Consider the following 22819-nt stretch of genomic DNA (forward strand, 5'->3'; position numbering starts at 1 on the left):
CAGCCTTCTCTTCTCCAGGCTGAACAAGCCCAACTCTCTCAGCCTGTCCTCATAGGAGAGGTGCTCCAGCCCTTGGATCATTTTTGCAGCCCTCCTCTGGACCCGCTCCAACAATTCCATTTCCTTCTTGTGCTGAGGGCTCCAGAGCTGGACGCAGTACTTCAGATGAGGTCTTTTCCAATCTAAATGATTCTATGGTTCTATGGTTCTATTTGTATCAAAAACATTTCTGTGGGGTAAAAAGGAGTATCCCACCCTTGGATCATTTTTGTAGCCCTCCTCACTATCAACAGGTAGCTACAGATATCTCCTTAGCTGGTTTCTACTGCCAAGAGGAATCAAACAGCACCAAATTTGAAGATCCCAAACTGTTAGAAAAGATGAAAGACTAGAACAACCACATCTCCATAAAGACTACTTTCAGCAAGGGCCCTATAAACAGAGGCTGAATCTGAGTTCTGAGAGTCAAACTAATTTCCACATACTTACTCAATTGCACAGAGACGAACAATAGAAGTAAATCTGGAGGTAAGCTTATGTCTTCCTAATGTTCCTCCAGCAGACATGGAAGCCACAATCTGGATGTTTTCTAAACCAACCCATTCCAGGTTTTCATCATAAAATCCTTTATATGTAAGAACCTTCAATAATTAAATAAATATTGTATTAAAAGAAAGCCAGCAGAGTATCTTACCAAAAAATTTGTAAAGATTACTAAGGAGTATACCATTATTACTGTTCTCTTAATTGCCAGATGTATACTACTCCTCCCAGTTTCCTGTCAGCTACAAGCTTGCTGAGGATACACTCTGCCCCATTGTCCAGATCATTAATGAAGTTGTTAAACTGGTACTGGCCTCCAACAAGACTTTGTGCCACTGATCACCACCCTCTGGGCCAGGCCGTTCAGCCAGTTTTCAACCCATGTCACTATCTGCTTATCCAGCCTGTACCTCAACAGCTTTTCTGTGAGAACTTTTGGGAGACAGCATCAACAGCCTTAGTGGACTCCAGGTAGACTATATCATAGAATAGAATCATAGAATCATTTGGGTTGGAAAAGGCCTTTAAGGTCTTCAAGTCCAACTGTAAACCTAACACTGCCAAGTCCACCACTAAACCATGTCCCTAAGTGCCACATCTACACACCTTTTAAATACCTCCAGGGATGGGGACCCAACCACTTCCCCAGGCAGCCTGTTCCAACACTTGATAAGCCTTTTGGTGAAGAAATATTTCCTAATACCCAATCTAAACCTCCCCTGGCACAACTTGAGGCTGTTTTCTCTTGTCCTATCACTTGTTACCTAGGAGAAAAAGACCAACACCCGCCCCGCTACAACCTCCTCTCAGGTAGCTGTAGAGAGCGATAAGGTCTCCCCCCAGCATCCTTTTCTCCAGGCTGAACAACCCCAGTTCCCTCAGCCACTCCTCATAGAACTTGCACTCCAGATCCTTCACCAGCTTTGTTGCTCTCCTCTGGACATGTTCCAGTAACGCCACGTCTTTCTTGTAGTGAGGGGCCCAAAACTGAACACAGTATTTGAGGTGCAGCCTCACCAGTACCAAGTACAGGGGGACAGTCATTCAACATCAGTTGAATAGTTTATCAAATTGGTCAAGCATGACCTGCCTTTGGTGAATCCATGCTGACTACCCCTGATGAGTTTCTTGTCATATGCCTACTGAGTTGTAACTCACTGAGGAGAGCACTGTCTTTATTTACTTAGGCACATAAGCCAAATAAAAATGGTATCTTATTTCTGTCTGACACCTACATATTCTATCCAAGTACAAACAAAACTAATGTCAATACAGATGTAGGATGTTAACTCTGAAAATAATCAATATAGGTATTTACTACATACACTAAACTATTTCCAGTATACTTACTTCTGTTATTTATAAAGTTACTTAAGTGTTTACCTGCTGTAGAAAAGCCACCAGAGTGCTTGTTCCCCATTTATCAGGTTTGGGTAGATTGATATCCTTTAAGTACAAAACGAGCCTTTCACAGTCCTTTGGTCTGTATACTCGCCCAGTGTTCGTACTGATTACAATGCAAGTTTGACTCAATTTTTGTAGAAGATGTTGTGAGGTAGTTTGTGCACTGCAGTGAATGGTAGCAATCTGAGTGGATCGGAGTTGAGAAAATGCATAATGAAGCAGCATCCTAAAAAAGCAAACGTGTACGTACATATGAGCATAAGTAATACATAAATGCATTAAGATACTGTGTATCCAAAGATATTATACAGTTTTTCAATTAAAATGCATACACTACATACTGTATTAATGTAATAGGTGATGCATGCATGAGGTTTGCTGAATTAAACATTCTTGCCTTTATAATTGTAAGAAATTGTGAAGAAATTCAGTAAAAGTGTAATATACAGCTACACAAAACAAATACCTAGCCTAAATACCTTCTGTATCTTGATCCAACCCATCTAAATAAGGAAGCTAAGAGAGGCAACAGGATGAGCTAAATTCAGTTGCCTGAACACAGGCATCTCGTGCCTCTTGAGATGAGACCAGATTCCTCATGTGCCTTTCAGCTGTTGCTCCATGACAGCACAGGTTTTCCAAAGGTCCTATTTCATACCTAAAAGTCTCATTCAGCGGTCTTGGACACACAGTGGCAGCCTGAACTTTCCCTGTCAATCTTCATAAGAATTCACCTATTTCCCACTACAGGTTTGTTTCATTAGTAACCTATATGTGATATTCTGTTAGTAACCTATAAGTGATATTCTAGCAGAAAGTCATATTATAAAACCATTATAATAAAATATTACAAACTTTGTCAAATAGATAGAAGTATATTTTACTTAAAACAGGAAACGCTTTTTACCCCTTTCCACATCCTTCAGGACCCACAAGAAGAAATGGCTGCTTATTGTTAAAGTCTAGCCAGGGTCTAAAGTAATCTAAACCTCTCTGCATGTCAGGGGTTTGGATGACGGGAAGTGTTTGGAGATTACTGAAGTCATCAGCTGTTAGATTTTCAGTTTTTTTCAGCTGATATAGCATTAGCTGTCCAGCATCAGTGTCATAATATGTGTCCAGGAGCCTCCTTGGATCTGGTGGAGATTCTTGTGCCCAACTGAAGATCTTTAAAAAAAGTAAAAATAAAGCTTCTGTTAAATCTATACTCCTAGTGACAGGATCTACAATTTCAAGTTAATCTAAAGAATGTTCAAAGAATAATTCTGTAAAATCAAACGTTTAATTCTTTGATTTGATAATTTTAAAGCTGCCTTTGAAAATTCAGTCACGTTATGCATATGCTTTATGATTAAGTCCGTAACTAAACAGTAACATACCACTCCTGCACATATTAGTTTTTCATAATATAAAGAACATTTTAGCAAAGCTTTATAGAAACTTTTTTCATATTAAGAAGCATACATCATAATAATCATAACAACAAGATAACTCCTTCACATGCTTCAATAGCTAATTCCAGAAGCTCAGTCTAAACCTTTACCATCTGTCCACTATATATGTTACAGCTCCAGGCTTTCTTTTCGAAAGAGCTATTTACTTCTCTCCAACACAAAACCTAAGCGTGATTGTGGAAATAACCATCTACTCCCTAGACTTTGTGCCCTCAAGTATCTACACAAAGACAGAACCATACCCCAGAACATACAATACATAACCACAAAATAATGCTGTAAGAACACCTCCCTGGTGACGTGCAAGAAAGCCCCCACATTATTACTTCAAGCATTCTGAACAGAAAAAAAAAACCACAAAAATTAATCTGTAGTCCATATAAACAATACACACACACACACACACACACACTCTGCTATAGCAGGTCCTTGCATAAAATGGTATGGACAGAGCCATTCTGTATCTCTTGGTACATCACCAAGATTGCTGTCTGACCTGGATGCACTTAGCAGCATACCGGTGACATAGGAAACATTCCTTTACTTCCGAGCTACTTCCCTACAGACAACACAGACTGAAAATTAGAGCACAGATATTCTATTATTGTAAATTTGCATTGTTCCAAGACAGAAAAATCACTATTCCTACCACATATTCTGAGAAATTTTGAATAAACTTGCTGAAAAAGATTATTACCTCTTTTGCAAATTCTTGTCGTGATTTCATGTTCAGATTGCCACCAAGACCCCGTAACAAGTTAATAATAAACTGTGCACGATCGGTACACCCATGAAGATGAGACAGTCCATTCATCACAGTTCCAACTAAACTTGTTTCTACCACGGAGTCATTCTGTAAATTGCAAGTTGCAGTAAATTTAAATATATTCCTAAGAATAAATATGATATATTGCTAGCAGACTATTACTTATTGCTCTTTGACACTTTCACAAATGATGAAAGTTCTCAACACTGCTGTTGTTCTAGAAAATTCACTTGACATGAAATTATTTTTAAGTGTTGACTTGGAAGTTTTAATTCCAGACTGTCTTGATGTAATTTAGGATAAGCAATCAGAACTTTCCTTAGAGATTTTGAAAATCTGTAAGAAATCAACATAACTGTATACTGGAAATCTTTCTTGTGAATGGATTATTTATGGATTTTGCTCTTCAGCACCAAAGAGGATTTGCAGCCTCAGGATTAGTGTCATGGTTTTTCCTTTGTGTCCACCTGAAGGTATTTTAAAAGCCTAAAAATCTCCATGGGTAAAAGAAGTAAGAGGGGAAATAATATTAAAAACACAACAGGACCATATGTGTACCCCAAGGGGAGGTAATGCAGATCTCCCAAATACTAGCTTATTGGCCACAGCAGTGAGGATTTCTCCTAAATAATGTTTCGTGCAACATAAGCCACTTGTTCCATGCAAACGTAACTCCTTAGGAAGAATGGAAGGCAGGAAAGCATCCAGACTACTTAAGAAAATATATGCAGAGCAATTATCTTGATGTACATCCCAGAATCACAGAATCCAGATAATGTACAAGGTTTTGGTCTACCTTTTTGTAATACTGTTATTACATATTACCTTTCACCTATTAAAACATCTTTCAGTTAAGGTTTTGAGTTGAATCCTAGAGACCTGAAGTTATATACTTAAATCCTGGGCAGATTAGTGGGAGCTGTGAAAAATTACCATTCTGAACAATCAGACTACTTTTTTAGATATGCTTCTATCAACCTTTTCAGGTGTCCAGCATTACATTTCTCCCCAACCTATTACAAGCTCCAGTCTACACTATGCAACTTTCCAAATTTTACTTTTTTTTTATTATAGTCAATAACTTAAATCTAGAAAAACAATTTCTTCACTTCTTCATTTTTTTAGTTTAGACATTCAGATCTTTCAAGTCTTTGAAGATATATAAACAAATGTCCAGTATGGAAAATTAAAGGCAGACATTAAGTTTCACAGAAATGCATAGATTTAAGTAGTTCAAATTATATTAAATGTTTCAAAACTTTAAGTACAGCAATTAGCTTTTGGAAACTTGTAAGAATGGTTCCAGTATTAGTCTTATGAAGAAAACAGCAATCAAAAAAGCACTGAGATTTATTTTTACTAAAAATTTAAAAACTAGTATGAATGATCTCTTCAATATTAAACTAGATAAATGGATTGTCTTAATAGAAGCTGAAAATTGATTAAGTATTCAGTTACTAACCTTCTTCACAACCCAGTTTAAAGCCTTTTCAAAATAGTCCCCAATCCAATTTTCAAGGTTGTATCTGCATTCTTCTGGCTGACTTCTTAGCCAAGACTTTATCAGAGAATTAAGATCTGTATCTTCATCACTAAGTCAAAGCAAAACAAGATTCAAACACATACAAGGCATCCACATCTTCCCACAGACTGGTTCAAAGGGAGCAAAAAAATTCTAGGAAAAGTTCAGGGAAAGAATTTAACAAGAGTTTCTAAAATATTTGGGCTCTCTAAGGGTCACACACATAGAATCCATCATCTCTCTTTCAAAAAGTCTGAGATGTATTAGCCAAAAGGTTATGACAGGACAGCATAGAAGGGACATGCAGCTTAAAGGAAACTGTGATTTGCTACATAAGTGTAAGCAACTAATTAAATAGCTCCATCCACTTTAGACTGTCTTTCAAGAAAAGAAAAGCAGGTATATTTGCTTACTTTAAAAGTGCGTAATAATCCTGTGATTTACCTCAGAAAGATCATTCCCATTCGAGATATTGTAGCAGGAGAGGCACAGCTAAGGTCATGCGTTTCAAATATAAAGTTGACATTTGCGCCAAATTGAATTCTTTCTCCACTGGGCATAGTCAACAATCTGTTGTCATCCAAAACCGAATTCAAAGATTCAATCCATTCAGGATCAATATCACCATCACAAATTATCCATGAAGTAATATCTATTTCGAGACACAAAAATAAAACATTAAACCCAAGAAAAACATTTAAAGGATATTACCCCTTGCTATTTTAACACTATTTATTACTCTTCCTTCATTACAACTTAAGTATAAACTCTTTAAAGATATTCCTTAGATGTTATCTTCTGATGTCTATTTTTGCTTTCTTACCACAAAATTTGGAAAGTAGAAATTGTTCTCAACTATGATTGTCACTAAAAGTTTTTCCTACCTTATGCTATGCACGAATAATAACATAACATAAAAATGTAACTGAAAATAAACTATTTCAGTAATTGAAACATAATGATATTTAACTCCTTCACAAACATACCTCGGGGTTCTCGTACCACTTGTCGAGCACTATTTGTAAGCACACCATCAGACCATTCTCTGGTATCCATGTCAATATGGCCCAGCAACTGATGTCGAGGCATAGCTTTGGGATTCATAGTATACTGCTTCACTACTTTGCCAGTTTTACCAAGCGCTGTCTTTAACATCCTCCAAAGTGTTGATTTACCTGCACCACTTGGACCTACAATAACTACACCCATTCTTTGACGTAGTTGTTCGTATAATTCCAAAGCCTTCTTGATCTAGATAACAAAAGAGACAATGGCTATGTGAAGCTGTAAAGCTAAACCAGTCATGTTTGGTTTTAAGATTTTTCCAATTTACTTTGGATGCAGTAACTTTGTTTCCATAATTTTATTTTTTGAAACAGTAAGTATTTGCAGAAGTAATTACAATTATGTTACTAAATATCAAGACACTTATTTTGCATGTTAGAAGCATTTCGCTAAATTACTAATATAAAATATCACACCTCTTTGGGCATATTTTTACTGAGAAATTAATGAACCTTTAGTCACAAAACTTCATCCAGCCCTACAATAAATAAATAAAAATGAGACACGGAACTGCTTCATAAAACCAAATGTTCAGATATTTCATTCTTTCACTGTCCAAAACATTCATTGGAGTTCGTACGTGGCTTGAACAAAACTGTGTCACATGTTCACATCTTAATTTTCCTTGCACTATTTTTCTTGCAATTACAACTGAGCTACCATGCTTCAAACACACCCATCTATTTTTTATATGTAATTAGAATCTATTAGTTATTCTCATTTTTTTTATAATTTTTTTTTTCAAAAGTAAACAGAAATTAGTCAAATTAATGTAATATTAATCAGTTCTAATTCAGAATAACACTATTGTTTTGTTGCTGTAGTTGATGTTTACCTGGGTGCTTATAATTTCCAAGTTTGCTTCTTCAAAGACTTGTTGTAAAGCTGTAGTTAACTCAGCATACTCCACATCTTTAAAGTCAATTCCAGGAAATACATCTTTAACCAGTGCATCAAATCGTGTGCAGTCTGAAAATGTAAGCTTTGACATGGTATTAAGCCGCAGAGCTTGAACCACCATGTGACTTTCATTAACTGGAAATAAAAGCAAAGAAGCCAGATCAGTTTAAGCTGGTTTGTGGTTTTTTTTTTTTTTCCTTGGAATATATCAGCACTTGAGCTGCTAAGACGTTGAAGATGGAATCACAATGCAGACTACATTCCAGTTCACATGCCACTCTACTTAGAAATTAGATGAGTGCCTTCCTGTAAGTATCATATTTACTCACAAACGTATTCTATACAAATATGAGATGGTTATGATGCTGCCCAGATACATAAATACCTATGATTAGGTACAAAAATAAATAGGTACAAATTACCTATTTATTAGGTACATAAATAGCCTAATGATTAAAGTGGGACTAAGATTAGCAGCGCACAATAGCTTACTTGTTAAAGCACTCATGAAAGAATTTACTTGGACCTTAATCTACCAGAGGCAGTTTGAAGTCACATCTCTCAAGCACGTCCTAATTAACTACAAATATTCCAGAAGTGAACACCCTCCACAGTTCCTCTTGAATGTAAAGCACCATAGAAAAGTAAGTGTTTTGGGACCAGAATGAAAAGTCACAAGAAAGCTTTACTCTGCCAGAAAAATATACTCATGATGGGGAAGGCACAGGGCTCTGATCTCTGGTTTCTTGCTTTTTTAATCAAATTACTTTCCCATGTAAAACATGCACCTTTGCATAGAGCAGGACTAGGAACCACAGGTGAAAAATCCTGTGTTTCTGCCCTCCTTCTGGATGCATAATTGCTCCAAACAAGAATGCACTATAGCCCAAATTCAACACAAGGGACAGAAAGTGTCCATTCCCTAACTTCCCTTTTTCCTGCAGCTGTTTCCCAAATGTTCCAGAGGTTAAGGATTAGCATAGCCTTCTAGAACTTGAAAAAGTTCAACGTTTTTCATCCTGAACAATGTCTTAAATGCAAATGCTTCTACAGGCAAATTTTCTAAATAGCATGGTAAATGGTTAAGAGGAAAAATGTTAACATTAGGGAACTTGATTTAGAAAGGCTGAACTGTTACTAAGTGAAGTAATACAAAATTTAAGCAACATTTAAGAACATGCCCAACATTTTGACATGCCAAAAGATTTTGACTCAACTGTACAAGCAAACATAAAGAAACAGGAAACTGCATTTGCTGGAAATATCTTAAGCTTCTCAAACTAAGAAATAAAAAACAAAAAGAAAAAAAAAGAAAAAATTCTGGGTCTAAATCATAAGCTAAATCCATCCATCTTGCTTTTCACGGGGTTATTAAAAATTATAATTTAAACCAGACCAAACAAGTTTCATCAAATTTCACATATCTAAACACAAAGCTAAAATGTCATAGGAAGGAACAGTGATAGGCATGTGCCCTGTAACACACTGCTGGTAATCTTTCTTGGGCAGATACAAACTAAAGTCAATTACAAATTCTTTAAAGTTGTCGGACCATTTATTATGCCAAGATTCGTAGACCAAGGCTGTCTCTAAATACTTTCACTATAGTCTGGACAGATATATGCTGTCTAAGTGAACAAGAAGCAGTAGCTGTGCCCTAAAGATGTGAAATGCTCATCCATCCCACACTCTTAATTCCCACTCATTTAACATCTAAACAACAATCATTTAAAAAATCTTAACAAAAAAATACAGTGACACAGTCTAGTCCAATACATTTCTGTCATTTCTACCTGCCCCTGTATTTGTCTCTGTCTACCAATTGGAATCTCATGTCATGTGACAATTTTAGCAATCCTCAAATAGAATGAAAATGGTCTGATGACTGATGAATGACAACAGCATCAGAGGATCAATTTTCCTGACCTAAGCCAAGTGAAAACAAGTCTCTGAGAATCACTCAAAATCATCCCAGAATGAAGTCCTGTATCATATATATCCTATATCCTATATTCTTATCATATAAAAGCTCAATCTAGAATACGACAACAGTCTTTTGTGATCTCCTAATGAAGGAGGAGGACTTTCACAGATATTTTTTTCTTTTCTAAATTGCCTCCAGATCCAACCCATGGCTTATGAATACTCCAGTGAACAAGAAAGCTGTAGGAAAGATGTCTGTAGAATATCCTAAATAATGAAAAGTTTGGCATGGTCAACCTTACTTTCTTGCTTTGCTTCACTTCTCTTCAGCTGATGAAGAAGACTGCCACAGCCTCTCAAAACAGTCTTCAGTGCTCGTAAACCCCAATCATAGTGCTGCTGTGGTGTCAGAAGCTCCCTATATTTAAAAATAGCAATATTGTAACAGGATTTAGGTGACAGTACCTGAAATTTTTGTTTGGCCAATGAATATGCTCATAATATGGTTTTGGCAAAAAGAGAAACTGATGAGTATTCGTAGCACCATCTATAATGCATTTCAGATATATAAGCAATGACACTGAAATTTTGTGAGGGAGTACATTCAACAGCTTCAGCACAGACTAGATGGAGTAGAAACAAGATGTTCGTGAGATAATACAAGGCTCAATGCTAAAATAAAAGCAGGAGGGAAGAGAATTAGAAAGGTAACATGACTAAGGGGAAAAAAAACCCAAAAAACCAAAAAAACTTACCTTGCTAGATTAAAAATAGCCACTAATTTTCTGCCGAGTATTTTAGCATCCTTAAAGCCTTCTGAATACAAAATCACTTCTGCAATGAGTTCATTGTCTGGATGAGTCATAGCAACTGGCCTAAAAAGTTGTTTGAGGTTATCAGGCAGTTTTTGTCTTCCTCCATAACCTTTTCCAGCAGGATTCAGAGTGATAAAAATTCCCGAATTATGATCCATTTCAACCTAGCATTAAAAGTGCATTGTAATAGTACCGTCATATGAAACAGTAATGAGAAATGTTGGGTGGACTATGTTTAGATACAGTAGTCAGATTTTAAGCTTGTCCCAGTTATTTATAGTCTATTTTTATAAGAAGAAAATAAGTAAGTTTTGCTGTACCTTTTTGCCAAGCATCTCACATACGGGACTATGTTTCTTCAGTGCATGTTGAATTGTCTGAATCTGTGTGGATACTGCAGACAATACAGCTTCCTCAAGTCTATTGAATTCATCAAAACAGCCCCAGGCACCACACTTCACTAAGCCCACAAATATGCGCCCCATCGACTTCACATCAATGCCCTTAAAATTAAAAAGAATACTATCAAAACTCAAATAACAAGAAAGTAATGAAAGACTGTCTCCCCATCTATCAAAAAATACGTCATTGGAAATATCCACAAATTTCTAATCGAAACTGACAAATTATAAAAATTATTTCTAGAATATAATATTGCTTTATGAAGTATGGGCATAGATATCCATTTCCTAAATTGTACAGAACCATATTCACCTCATCACAATTAAAGACTAGTACTTGTCTTCCAAGAAGTCCACCCAAGGCCTTTACTGATTCTGTCTTTCCAGTTCCAGCTGGGCCATAGGGATTTCCTCCAAGGCCCATCTTCATAGCCTGAGTAAGAGTTAGGTAACACTTATCTGTCAAAGGTGTATAAACAAGTTTAGGGGAATTACCCTGCAGAAACAAAACAAATTATATTGATCAGTAGACAGAAATTATTGTCAGTGTAATTTCATTCATAAATCATTAACTTGAAAACATAACACAATGGCCAAGATTACTGTCTCATTAAGTATATGAATTTGTTTACAGTTTATGAAGTTTTCCTGATTTTATATCTACCGTCAAAGCATTGTGCAAATTCTTTTTAGAATTACAGAAAAGGTGTCAGCACAGATGAAACTGTACTCTGATATATAAAAGTAGCATGCATATTAGAAAATATGTATATGATACTGTAGCTGCTTTCCATACAACTTACATTCACCCCATCAATATCAAAAACGAAAACGATGCCCTATCTTTTAGTATTTTCTATTAAACAGCATGTTAATGACACAACAAAGGTGAAAAAAACGGCAACAGTTGGGAGGCAACCAGCAGCACGTGTGAAATGAGAAAGTGTTTGACACACATATAAAAGCCACCAGGTAAAAATTAAAAATATCACACCTGATATTCATAAGTATATTGGAGTTCAGCATCTACCATCTGAACATAACATTTTTGGTCTTTCATATAAAACCTCAGCTGCTTCTTCCAAGCCCAGTCTTCAACACTGTGAACCTGAGCTTGATTCAGCTGCTTCACCACATCAATGTTATGAATGATATCAAGAATAAGAGTTTTAAGCTTGAGCTCAAGGATTCCTGATTCTGCAAATAACCACAAAAAAAAAAAAAAAAAAAAAAAAAGAATCACAACAGTGTAGTAAGGAAGATACACATTACTCGTTCTCAAACTCACTGTGCTGCTTTCTAGTATCAGCAGATTTTATTCAGATCTCATTTCAATGATAGAGAAAATATTTATTATCCAAAGCCAGCGGTGTAAAATGAGATCCTGACAAAGAATGTGAATCGTATGTAACTTCAGTCATTTAGAAGTGATTTTGTCTGCCTCTACTCTCAATAGAGAGAGATGGGATTTTCTGGAAAGCAATTTATTCCAGTCTACAGCTATGTCCACTCTAGTAATCAGTATGGCACATCAGCAATCTGTTAATTGATCTGCTAACAATCTGAAAACCATACTACATGCATTCTGGAGATTTTACTTAGACTAATTGGGGGGATGTGGAAAGAACATCCATTAGCAGATCGGGTGCATTAAGTGTACTCTGAGAACATTTCAAATTTAATTTGAAAAAAATCCATTTTGTATGCTCCTATACCATTCTATGATGGGAATTAAACCAAAGTAAGTGGGGATAATCAGGCAACTCGCTTTAAAATCACACCTATTATCCAAACTAAAAGGTTACTCTAAATGTATTATGCAATAGCTAGAACAAACACTCTTCTATAACTGACATTTCTCCAATGGCTATAGAAAGAGCATAGGAAGGGAGCTTAGATAAAGAACCACAGAGACTGCTGAAGGTAAATCACATGAACCTTATTAATAAATCAGATATTAACAGTTCATAAATTCTAAACTAGAATTTAATACAGTAAGCAGCTACACAAATGTGGTAGAAGACCGTCAACTACATGTCAAATTAAGTCTTTTTATATGTATAGGGTAACAGCCATCTCACCTAACCTACACTATAAAATTTTACATCTGACGTAGTCATTCAAAGCCCCCCTTCTTGTCAAAATAGAAGAATAAGCACATAAAAGCATAATCATTCTAAACGATTTGTACTATATAAGATTCAGAACAATCATGTCTTGAGAATAACTAGTTTATTTGTTTTGCTACAGAGGTACTCAAGAACTATTAGTTCACATGCAGATGTATACATCTAAGACACAAAAAGAGAATCACCTACACAGCTATAGAGAACGTATTGGCATGATGTAATGTACCTCAACTGCTGTTTGGCTAGTTCCAGTGAAACATAACACTAGAGCACAGTTCAGTAGGTGACAACAAATTATCAGTAAATATATAAAACAAAAATTATAAAAAGTTATTACAGAATTCATTAGAGAGGTTTGCAAATATATAAATGCTGCAAGATTGTTTTTAATCCAAACAAAATTCCATCACTCACTCTGAAATATTAAGTACACTAATCTTGGCAGTAAGAGGTGGCTAACTATGTAACTCAACATTACAAACTCAAATCAAGACACATTCACATAATTTCCTGTTTAAGTAAACAGAATGTTAAATACTATACAACGTAGTTATTATAAAGAATTATGTATTAATGATCATTTATATACCTGTACTCCCAGTACCTTCTATACTAGTATCAATACTAGTATAGTGTTCCAGTTTAGCCATGAGTTCTAATTCTAATTGTTGCAGATTATGGTCTTTGATAGCACTTTCAACATCTTCAGTGAACTGAATTTGTTCTGCCAAGGAAAGAATCTTTGGAAGAGAAAGTTCAAATTACATTTTATAAATACAGAAGACATAAAGAAAAGAAGTTTTTCAATTTATAATTGCTTACTATGTCTGATATTTAAAGTATTTTACTATATCATTTTTAAACAAAGCCACACATTTGGTATCCTCTTAAGAACAAATGTAGCCATCTTATAACCTGAAAAAATTTATCGAAAATTTGCATTGTAATGTAATACAGCAAATCCCTTAGCTGTTCTACAGCGTGTGGTAGCAAATTTCTTTTCCCATTAAATGATGTGGCATATGGAAACTACCACATTGTAGGCATGTTGAACAGGCTCAGGAGCACCTCCAACTTCTTGTGTCACTGATCTGCTAACACAGTCATTTTGCATTCTGGTTTCTAACACTCCACTTATGTTCTAATTACTTCAAGTTCCCTGGAAAAGCCCTGTCTGTGCTATGTAGGTTCAGACAAACTTGGAACCGGAAAGATCTGCAACAAAAAATCCACCAATTATGCCAGTCTGAAGATTTGTAACACTACCTACATTCTGGGGGAGGGAGAGAGTAACCAGCAGGCCTGTGAGGGAGTGACAGACAGGATCACTGAGCAAAGGGCATCAGGTGATGTGACGGGAAGAGATCACAAAAATCAACAAAATGGGACTTAAGCTGGGTCACCTCCAGCACTTTCATGTCAGCAAGGAAGTGCCTACAAGGCACCATTATGGAGAAATCCCCCAAACCCTCTCCAGAAACTCAACATGCCGGGGTGCCTCTCTGAAGTGCTGGTACACTAATGCATGCACTATGGGGGATAAACATGGTGAGTTAGATATGCGTGTGCAGTTGCAGGGCTATGATCTTGCTGGGATCACAGAGATGTGGTGGGGTGGCTCCCATGGCTGGAGTGTTGCAGTGGAGGGATACAGGCTCATTAGGAAGGACAGGAAGGGAAGACAAGGAGGGGGAGTTGCCCTTTATGTGAGAGAGCAGCTGGAGCCAGCTGGGAGCTTATGGGATAGGATTAAAGAGAAGACAGGTCCAAGTGACATTATAGTGGGTGTCTGCTACAAGCCACCTGACTAGGAAGACCAAGTGGATCAGGCCCTCTACAGACAGATAGGAGCACCTTCACATTCACAGGCCCTGGTCCTCATAGGGGACTTCCACCACTCCAATACCTCTAAGGGGCAACACAGCAGGACATAAGCAGTCCAGGGGCTTCCTGGAGTCCACCAATGACAACTTCCTCTTCCAAATGGTAGAGGAGCCAATAAGGACAGGTGCTTTACCAGACACAGTCCAGTGAAAGGCCACAAAGATGATGAGGGACTGAAGCAGCTCTCCTGTGAAGAAAGGCTGGGAGAGCTGGGACTGTTCAGCCTGGAGAAGAGAAGGCTCGGGGGGGGGGGGGGGCAGATCTTCTCAGTTTCTATAAATACCTGAAGGGAGGGTGCAAAGAAGACGGAGCCAGGCTCTTTACAGTGGTGCCCAGTGACAGGACCAGAGGCAATGGGCACAAAGTGAAACCCAGGAGGCTCTCTCTGAACATTAGGCAACACTTTCTTACTGTGAGAGCGACTGAGTCCTCGGCATAGCTTGCTCAGGGAGGTGGTGCAGTCTCCATTCCTTGAGACATTCAAAAGCTGTTTGGACATGATCCTGGGCAAACTGGCTATAGGTGACCCTGCTGGAGCAGGGGGGTTGGACCAGATCATCTCTAGAGGTCCCTTTCCACCAGAACCATTCTGTGATTCTGTGTGATTCTCTGTGCTACTGATCAAAACTGCATAAAAGAATTTCATGCTCATGACTATTTCTGCTTATACAGCTAAAGTTCAGAAGCTACATTGTAAACAGATTCAAAAAGGGCTTTTTTATGTTACTAAGTCTTAGCAGCCCTGCATGTAACATTCACTACCAAATAAGATCAAGACTTACATCAACTTTAATAAATAGACAGATGTTAGATCAGGTGCCACGTAAACGGCTTGAGTATTTCAAATGTTTACTAAAGAATTATAAGACCACATATTTTTAAGAGTTTTTCTATAATATAAATTAATAAAATGGATTTGTTTTGGGTTATTTTCTCCCAAATCCATACATATACTTCTTCGTGAGACTTCAAAAAAAACCTTATCTGGTAAATCTACGACTATACAGTGGTATTACTGGATCAACTACTACCTGGGAAGGAAAGAGCGATGGGTCAATTGAACCTTGTGATTTTTTTCCAGCATCAACACAGTCAGTTAACATTTTTTTCAGGGTCTCCTTCATCTCCAAAGCCAATCTGTTTAGCCACACCTAACAAAGAGACGAAAAAAACTCAAAAGTTACACTATAAAATAATTTCTCAATGAAATTTAGCTATACTTGGTGTGGTTTTCTTACCTCCACATCATTTGACAAAAGAACTCTATTTCTAAGTGGCACAGTTTCTCCTTCTACAGACTTCATGGCAATTATGTACTTAAATTCTTCATCAAAGCTCACACTATTAATGCCTATTAATCAGAAAACAGCATTGAAGTCACATATTGCTAAAGTCAAATATCAATTCCTTACTGTCTAGTAGCAGAGAGAAAAAAAAAAAGTCTGCAACAGATTATTTAGCTTTGAAGAGCCTTATTTCTAAATAAGTACATTTCACAAATAAAAATCAATGCATTACCAGCAAAAAGTTTCTTAAGATGAGATTGGATAACCAGAGGATTCGTGGACTGTCCTAAAATTTCTAATAAGTCATCATCTCCAATGAAATAGAATCTTGGAAATGCTGAGCGCTTTTCCTATATAAAAACAAAATATATCAGTTTTGTTAATTTAAATTCAAACTTACTGACTTTCTTCATAGAAAACTATATTATAATGTCAGCTGTACCTCCAAAAACTCATTCAACGATCTCTGACATCTCTGAAGTTGGTCAAGTATGGTAATTAAAGAATTTCTTATTCCTGTCCGGGCATTCAGTGATGTTATCCTACTGTCACTCTTGATATCTGACATAATGGATCTTGACAGAAAAAAATTGAATAATTCATAAAACAACCATTACAGTTTTAAACTGAATATGAGATACATATAGTTATGTAAATAAAATGTAAAGTATGGGTAATTCATATAAATATCTGATCTATAACTTTCAGTTTTCAGTATTAATGACAAAACATTTCAGAATTTACATCAATGTCTCTCAATGTAATTTAATGACAACTGTTTCTTGCTGAGATTTCTCTACCCAAACCCAAGAAAATTCAATTCTTGACTTTTATTTCCATCTAAGAAGTCATTTTAACTGAAATCAAGACAGAAAATTATACGTATGTTTCTACATTTGTAAAATCCCCTCCCTTTTTATCTCCTCGAGGGGTTTGGAACAAATAAACCATCTGTTTCCCCCAAAAGTCCACCTGTGCACTTTCTTAGTGAACAAAGTGCTTGTCTTCAACAAGAAATGCTCCTTGAAAAAAAAATTACATCACTTCTGCTTCTAGTGACAAGACTGATCTTGTGTTTGCCTCCCTTGTTTGTGATCTTTGAAGTTTCATGTGATTCTGTTCTTCACATATACCCCATTAAATGAAACCTATGTTACCACCTTTATTCAGATCTGTCATACCACACATCTATATCTACTAAATTCCTGTTGCTGACCTTCATCTCCATACGTATTTCAATTGTTCCATATATTTTCACCATGAAGAATGTTCTAGCCTACGCCTGTCAAAGATACTACAAAAAATAAGTCATATTCCATAATACTAACCTAAAGTCTTCATCAACTCTATTAAAACGAGCCTGTTCTTTGGGCAGAGCTCCACGACCAAATATCGGTTCCAAATAGACCCATTTCCTTTGAATTTGGTTTAAATTCTGCAGATACTCATCCAACTCAGCCAGCTTTTTTTCCCAGATGGACACTTTATCTTCAAAACCTCTGTAATATGGAGAGTCCTTGAGGGACTGTAGAAGACAGCGTTGATCTCCAATTTGGTTGACTATGTCCTTCCAGTCTTTAATAAGCCTGATAGTCTTGCCTTGACTATCTTCATAATCTGTTAATGTAAAGACAGCTCCAACTCCCCAGAGTTCAAGCTCACGTAATGCTTCCCTGATTGTGACTTCGCCTTGGGCCCGACAATTCAAATCCTATTTTAAAAGCATAAATAGATTTAATTTGAAACTACAGAGATTGCAATAAACTTTGAATTCAAAAATAAAATGTAAATTCTATAGTAACAAAAATATAAATATGCATACAGAACAAGAAATAAACCATAAAATAAAATATAGTACCTCTATTTGAAATTATTCATACCTTAAGTTCTGTTGCTTTTTCTATAATAGCATCTGTCACTTTTAGCAGATCTCCAAATAACAAACCCTCAACTGTCGTGCCTCGGGGAAGACCCAGAAGACGAAAGAGATCCAGCCAATGGTCTGGAGAAAGATGTTCTCCTCTTACATATTTTAGGAGTGGAATTATCATCTGTAGGAAAAACACATATGTGAATCCATCCAGTGTTTATGAAAATTGTATCTGTTTGATTACAGAGTGACATGCTGTTCAAATAAAACAAAAAGTTATATTCTTAAACTGAAGTACATTTTTTTCAATTGCTGGATTTAACATTTAGCTGTGTAACTCTGAGGAAAACTCAGTGCTAAATGTGTGTCTGTGTAAACTATAATGATCCTCCTGTTCACTGTAAGGAACTAAAAGGTTCTCAAAAGTAAGTGAAATGTTCAAAACAGTATCACAAGATACTTTGTTAAATTGTAACTGATTTTATTATAAGAACTGAAAAATGAGCCGCAGAATTGAGTACATTACCCAGTAATACCAAAACATTTTTTGTTTTATACCCCTTTTTTAACTAGCATCTTACTTTATATTTGTCCACTTCTTTTTGCAATTTTACTGTCATTACAGTATGTTCTTCCATCTTCCTCATTTTGTCATGCCAGTTAAACAAAAATTCTTCAAATAGGTATGTTTTACTCCTGCGTGAAAATCAAATGTAAGAAGGACATAACAACACAGTACTATAACCACACACATTTGTCCATGAAAAATAAAGTAATAAAATCATACCTAAAAGTAATCCAGTCTTCTTCAGCTTTTTCCTGAAAACCTTGATAAAACTCTTCATACAATGCCCAGACTTCTGCATACCTCTTAATATCTTGACATACAACTTTTGACAATGAGAAGTCAGGTTCTTCCAATTTAAAATGATGGCATTCTTCACTGAATAAAAAGATCATTACAGCATATGCTACATTACTCCATTATACATTTATGGTTTAAGAGAGAGTATCATATGCAAATAATTACACTTTTTTAAGAAAAGCCATTGGCTTCATTGCAGAACATTGCTGCCAACAACAATTTCCTTATAGTCTTCTTGAATAGAAATAGTAAAGGAACACCAGGAATAACTCTCCTGCACAGTGAACTTCTCCCATATTCACAATTATTTTCCATAAACTTTCATTTCTTTCTCATTTATGAGAAACATTAATTACTTCATGCCCCCACAAATAAAGCCTGAAAAAAAATTTTTAATTTATTGTTTCTTCCTGTTAGGTAGAAATGATATGCTAATTTTATTTACTATCATATTTAAGGGGCAAGCTATGAATTTAAATAGAAAACTGTCCACTCAAGGCTTGCAATAATGAGCTTAATGAAAGTAGGTACCCAGCAGAAAAATCCTTTCCTTTTGCACAACTGTCTATCAGATTCAAGAAATGGGAGAGATGAGCTTGTGCCCACTTAAGTTACAAGAGGATTGAAGCAATAACTCCACCTTTTGGACCTATACCCCAAATCTTCTTAGTGAGAACTTCAGAAATCAGAATCAAGCCTTTAGTGTACAGACTCCCTTACCTGAAAGCCTAAGAGACTTCCTGAATTTTTCATTCCGAAAAACTCAGCTTAAGAAATTCATGTTATATAAAATGAAAAAAAGACCCTGAAAAACTAATGATAAACATGTAATATAAATAAAATTAAATTCCTTATATTATTTGTTTTGATAAAATTTAGTTAATGTTTTCTGAGATACTACTGCTGCAAAAGATCCATACATTAATGAGTAATGTATATAGAGAAATAAACATACATGAGTTTTTCTTTCACAGTTTCAAGTTCGTCAAATTCTTTCTTTTTTTCCTTTATGATCTGAGCACTTTTCTCAAGCACATCCTGATCACCTGTTTCAATGACATCATCACTTGGCTTTAGCTGATCCCAACGAGCTTTAAACTTTTCCAGATCTTGAAGATATATATTAATACGTGAAATCACATTTCCTTTCATCATTTCAATCTGTAAAGCAAGAGTTAAAATGAAATTCCTTCAATGTTTCATAACTACAACTTGATCAAAATCAAAAAACTTCATGTATAATATCCTAAGAAATAGTGCATCTTTATTCTTCTGTATTTTTCGAAAAAGGGAGCACTATTTTTTTATGCTGGTATTGGAGATCTATTTATTTGGCCTATGCTACCTATTTAGCCTGCATCTTATAACACATAGAAAAATTGCTATTATTTGCATGGCAGACTGATATCTTCAGTAGTACTTCAAATGAGTTCATCAATTTGCCTATGGACTGAAATTACAGGACTGTGCATAGTTTAGCAAAGTTGTGTAAAAAAAAATAAAAAGCATCAGTACTAAAAACATAAGGTAATAAAAATGCTATCTTTTAACTGTTATCCCATTTTCCTCAGTTAACCATTGCATTCATTAAGCCATCTCTGTCTCCAGAAAGTTGATACAGAACTACAATTCATTTCAGCATCAGTTCAACAGAAGTTTCACCTAGTTATTATTTACAGAGTTTAAGTATTCTTCCTTTAAAGGCCCTCCCTCAATTCATTAACGTTGGTGTTAAAACCAAACTGAAAATATTTATGGATTTAATCTAAGGAAAAATATTTCTCCAGACTTATTCAAAATAATTTCAAATTTTTTAGATAAAATATTAATTTTTCATTGTTACCTGTTCTGTAATCATAAGCTGGTGGCTTTCCATCATTAATTCAAATTTATCCCACGTAGCTCTTAGGTTACTGATAGTGTCCAAACCTGCACCAGCTACAGTTCGCAAAAGTTTGTTTTTATCTTCAGCCTCTTGAAACAAGAGAAAAATCTAAATTCAAACAGATAAAAAAATATGTTTGTAAAAAATCAGCAAATCCTGTTTATCCAAACCCTAGGCAAATACATAAGAACAATCAATTGTGTATGCACAGATTATATATCTATATAGCTCATTTTTTCATATTGTTTATAGAACAACATTAAAACAATGGAAAAAATAGTATCTGAGATACTTAGAGAAATTCTAAATCTTGATCCTGACATGAGGTGAATGCTTACTACGAAACAGATAAATGCCTCTATATATTGCAGAGATCCACTCAACCAGATTCAGGAACAGCAGCAGAGAATTTAGTAAATATGTACATAGGCGTCCTGGGTCTGGCTGGGATGGCGTTCGTTTTCTTCATAGCAGCTCATAAGGTGCTATGTTTTCAATTTGTGACCAAAACAATGCTGATAACACACTAATGTGTTACCTATTGCTGAAAACTGTTTGCACACCATCACGGCTTTCTCTGTTTCTGATTCTGTCCCCTCCCTGTGAATAGACTGGGGGTGCGCAAATGGTGGGGAGGGAACACAGCCAGGCAGAGATATTCCATGCCATATAATGTCATGACAGCAAAAATGGGGTGTAGTGGTGTTTAGGTAGGTTAGACATCTTTTGCTTGGGAACTGGCTGGGCATCAGTCTATCCATGGGAGGTGGTGAGCGATTGCCCACTTGTTTTGTTTCCTTTTCTTTCCTTTCTTTCTTTCTTCTTCCACTTTTCCTTCACTTATTGAACTATTTTGATCCCAAGCCATGAGGTTTCTCACTTTTACTCTTGCTTCCCTCTTCTCCTGTCCCAGCAGGGGTGTGGGAGGCTGTGCAAGTGAGTTAGGAAGTGAGTGAGTGGCTGCATGGTGCTTGGCTGCCTACTGGGCTTAAATCACAACACTGTGGGATAACAAAAAGCAGGAACAAAGACACTTCAAGTAAACAGAAATTATATTCATATAAAAAAAGCACATTTTTTTCACCTGACAGTAGGAAAAAAAATATCCAGGTTTCCCCCACGTAGTAAGAACCATCCAAATAAAAAAAAAAAAAAAAAAAAAAAAAACAAACCAGAAAATAACTCTTTTAAAGTACAAAAGTTAGCAGAAACTGAAATAAACACATGCAGTTTTACACATTTACCAAAATGTCCTGTTATGTTTGTTTTCCTTTAAAAAATAAGAGGAGACAACAGGCACTAATGCTAAGGAGCAATACCAGTTTTTTCAATTATAGAGAATTAAATCTCTTCAACATCCAACAATTCTTCCAGAGTTGCTACAAAATGTAAACACTTATAGCCAACCTAATAGAGTCCTTACTGAATTAGCAGCCAAACAGTCAAGCTGTATCCAAGATAAAGATTAAGCTAAAATTATATGTCTGTACATGGGCTTGTTAAGTAGGCATCTAAAACTCCATTATTGGTAAGATCATCAAAATCAAGGTCTCAATTCATTTAATGACAGCGTCTGGCATTGCTTGAGATCCCCTAGTGTCGTGGTTTAACCCGGCTGGCAACTCAGCACCACGCAGCCGCTCGCTCACTCCCCCCCTCCCTCAGTGGGATGGGGGAGAGAATCGGAAAGAAAATAAAAGGTTAGAGCTGAGGGCTGAGATAAAGACAGTTTAATAAGAGAAAATAATAATAATAGTAATAATGAGAATGATAACAGAATATATAGAATATACAAAACGAATGATGCACAATGCAATTGCTCACCACCCGCTGACCGATGCCCAGCCCGTCCCGAGCCGCGAGCAGTCCCCGAGCCGCGAGCAGTCTCTCCGCGACCAACCGATTGACTGAACTAACTAACCCCCCCGAGCATGACGTTATATGGTATGGAATAGCTCTTTGGACAGTTTGAGTTAGCTGTGCTAGCTGTGCTGTACTCCCAGCTTGTTATGCACCTGGGCAAGCAGGAGAAGCTCAAAAAGTCCTTGAGTAGTCTGAGCACTACTTGGCAACAGCTGAAAACATCAGTGTGTTATCAACATTCTTC

The 22819-nt window shown here is 36.2% G+C and overlaps 1 protein-coding gene across 1 annotated transcript in view; it reads right to left on the minus strand.

Annotated features, from left to right (window-relative positions):
* DYNC2H1 (dynein cytoplasmic 2 heavy chain 1) overlaps window positions 1–22819 on the minus strand; it is a 169281-nt gene that overhangs the window by 123089 nt on the left and 23373 nt on the right. The window contains exons 21-44 of the mRNA XM_009641758.2: window positions 20671–20820; window positions 19783–19988; window positions 18750–18905; window positions 18544–18658; window positions 17973–18143; window positions 17421–17803; window positions 16535–16667; window positions 16325–16442; window positions 16045–16157; window positions 15838–15957; window positions 13512–13662; window positions 11788–11990; window positions 11107–11289; window positions 10713–10895; window positions 10333–10556; window positions 9880–9995; window positions 7590–7789; window positions 6676–6940; window positions 6134–6341; window positions 5630–5759; window positions 4099–4254; window positions 2855–3114; window positions 1927–2173; window positions 490–641 (exon numbers count right to left, since the gene is read on the minus strand). Coding sequence (XP_009640053.1) covers window positions 490–641; window positions 1927–2173; window positions 2855–3114; window positions 4099–4254; window positions 5630–5759; window positions 6134–6341; window positions 6676–6940; window positions 7590–7789; window positions 9880–9995; window positions 10333–10556; window positions 10713–10895; window positions 11107–11289; window positions 11788–11990; window positions 13512–13662; window positions 15838–15957; window positions 16045–16157; window positions 16325–16442; window positions 16535–16667; window positions 17421–17803; window positions 17973–18143; window positions 18544–18658; window positions 18750–18905; window positions 19783–19988; window positions 20671–20820 — 4343 coding nt within the window. The remainder of the gene's footprint in view (window positions 1–489; window positions 642–1926; window positions 2174–2854; window positions 3115–4098; window positions 4255–5629; window positions 5760–6133; window positions 6342–6675; window positions 6941–7589; window positions 7790–9879; window positions 9996–10332; window positions 10557–10712; window positions 10896–11106; window positions 11290–11787; window positions 11991–13511; window positions 13663–15837; window positions 15958–16044; window positions 16158–16324; window positions 16443–16534; window positions 16668–17420; window positions 17804–17972; window positions 18144–18543; window positions 18659–18749; window positions 18906–19782; window positions 19989–20670; window positions 20821–22819) is intronic.

This window comes from Egretta garzetta, unplaced genomic scaffold (genome assembly GCF_000687185.1).
Source record: "Egretta garzetta isolate BGI_Z169 unplaced genomic scaffold, ASM68718v1 scaffold547, whole genome shotgun sequence".
Classification (NCBI taxonomy): domain Eukaryota; kingdom Metazoa; phylum Chordata; class Aves; order Pelecaniformes; family Ardeidae; genus Egretta; species Egretta garzetta.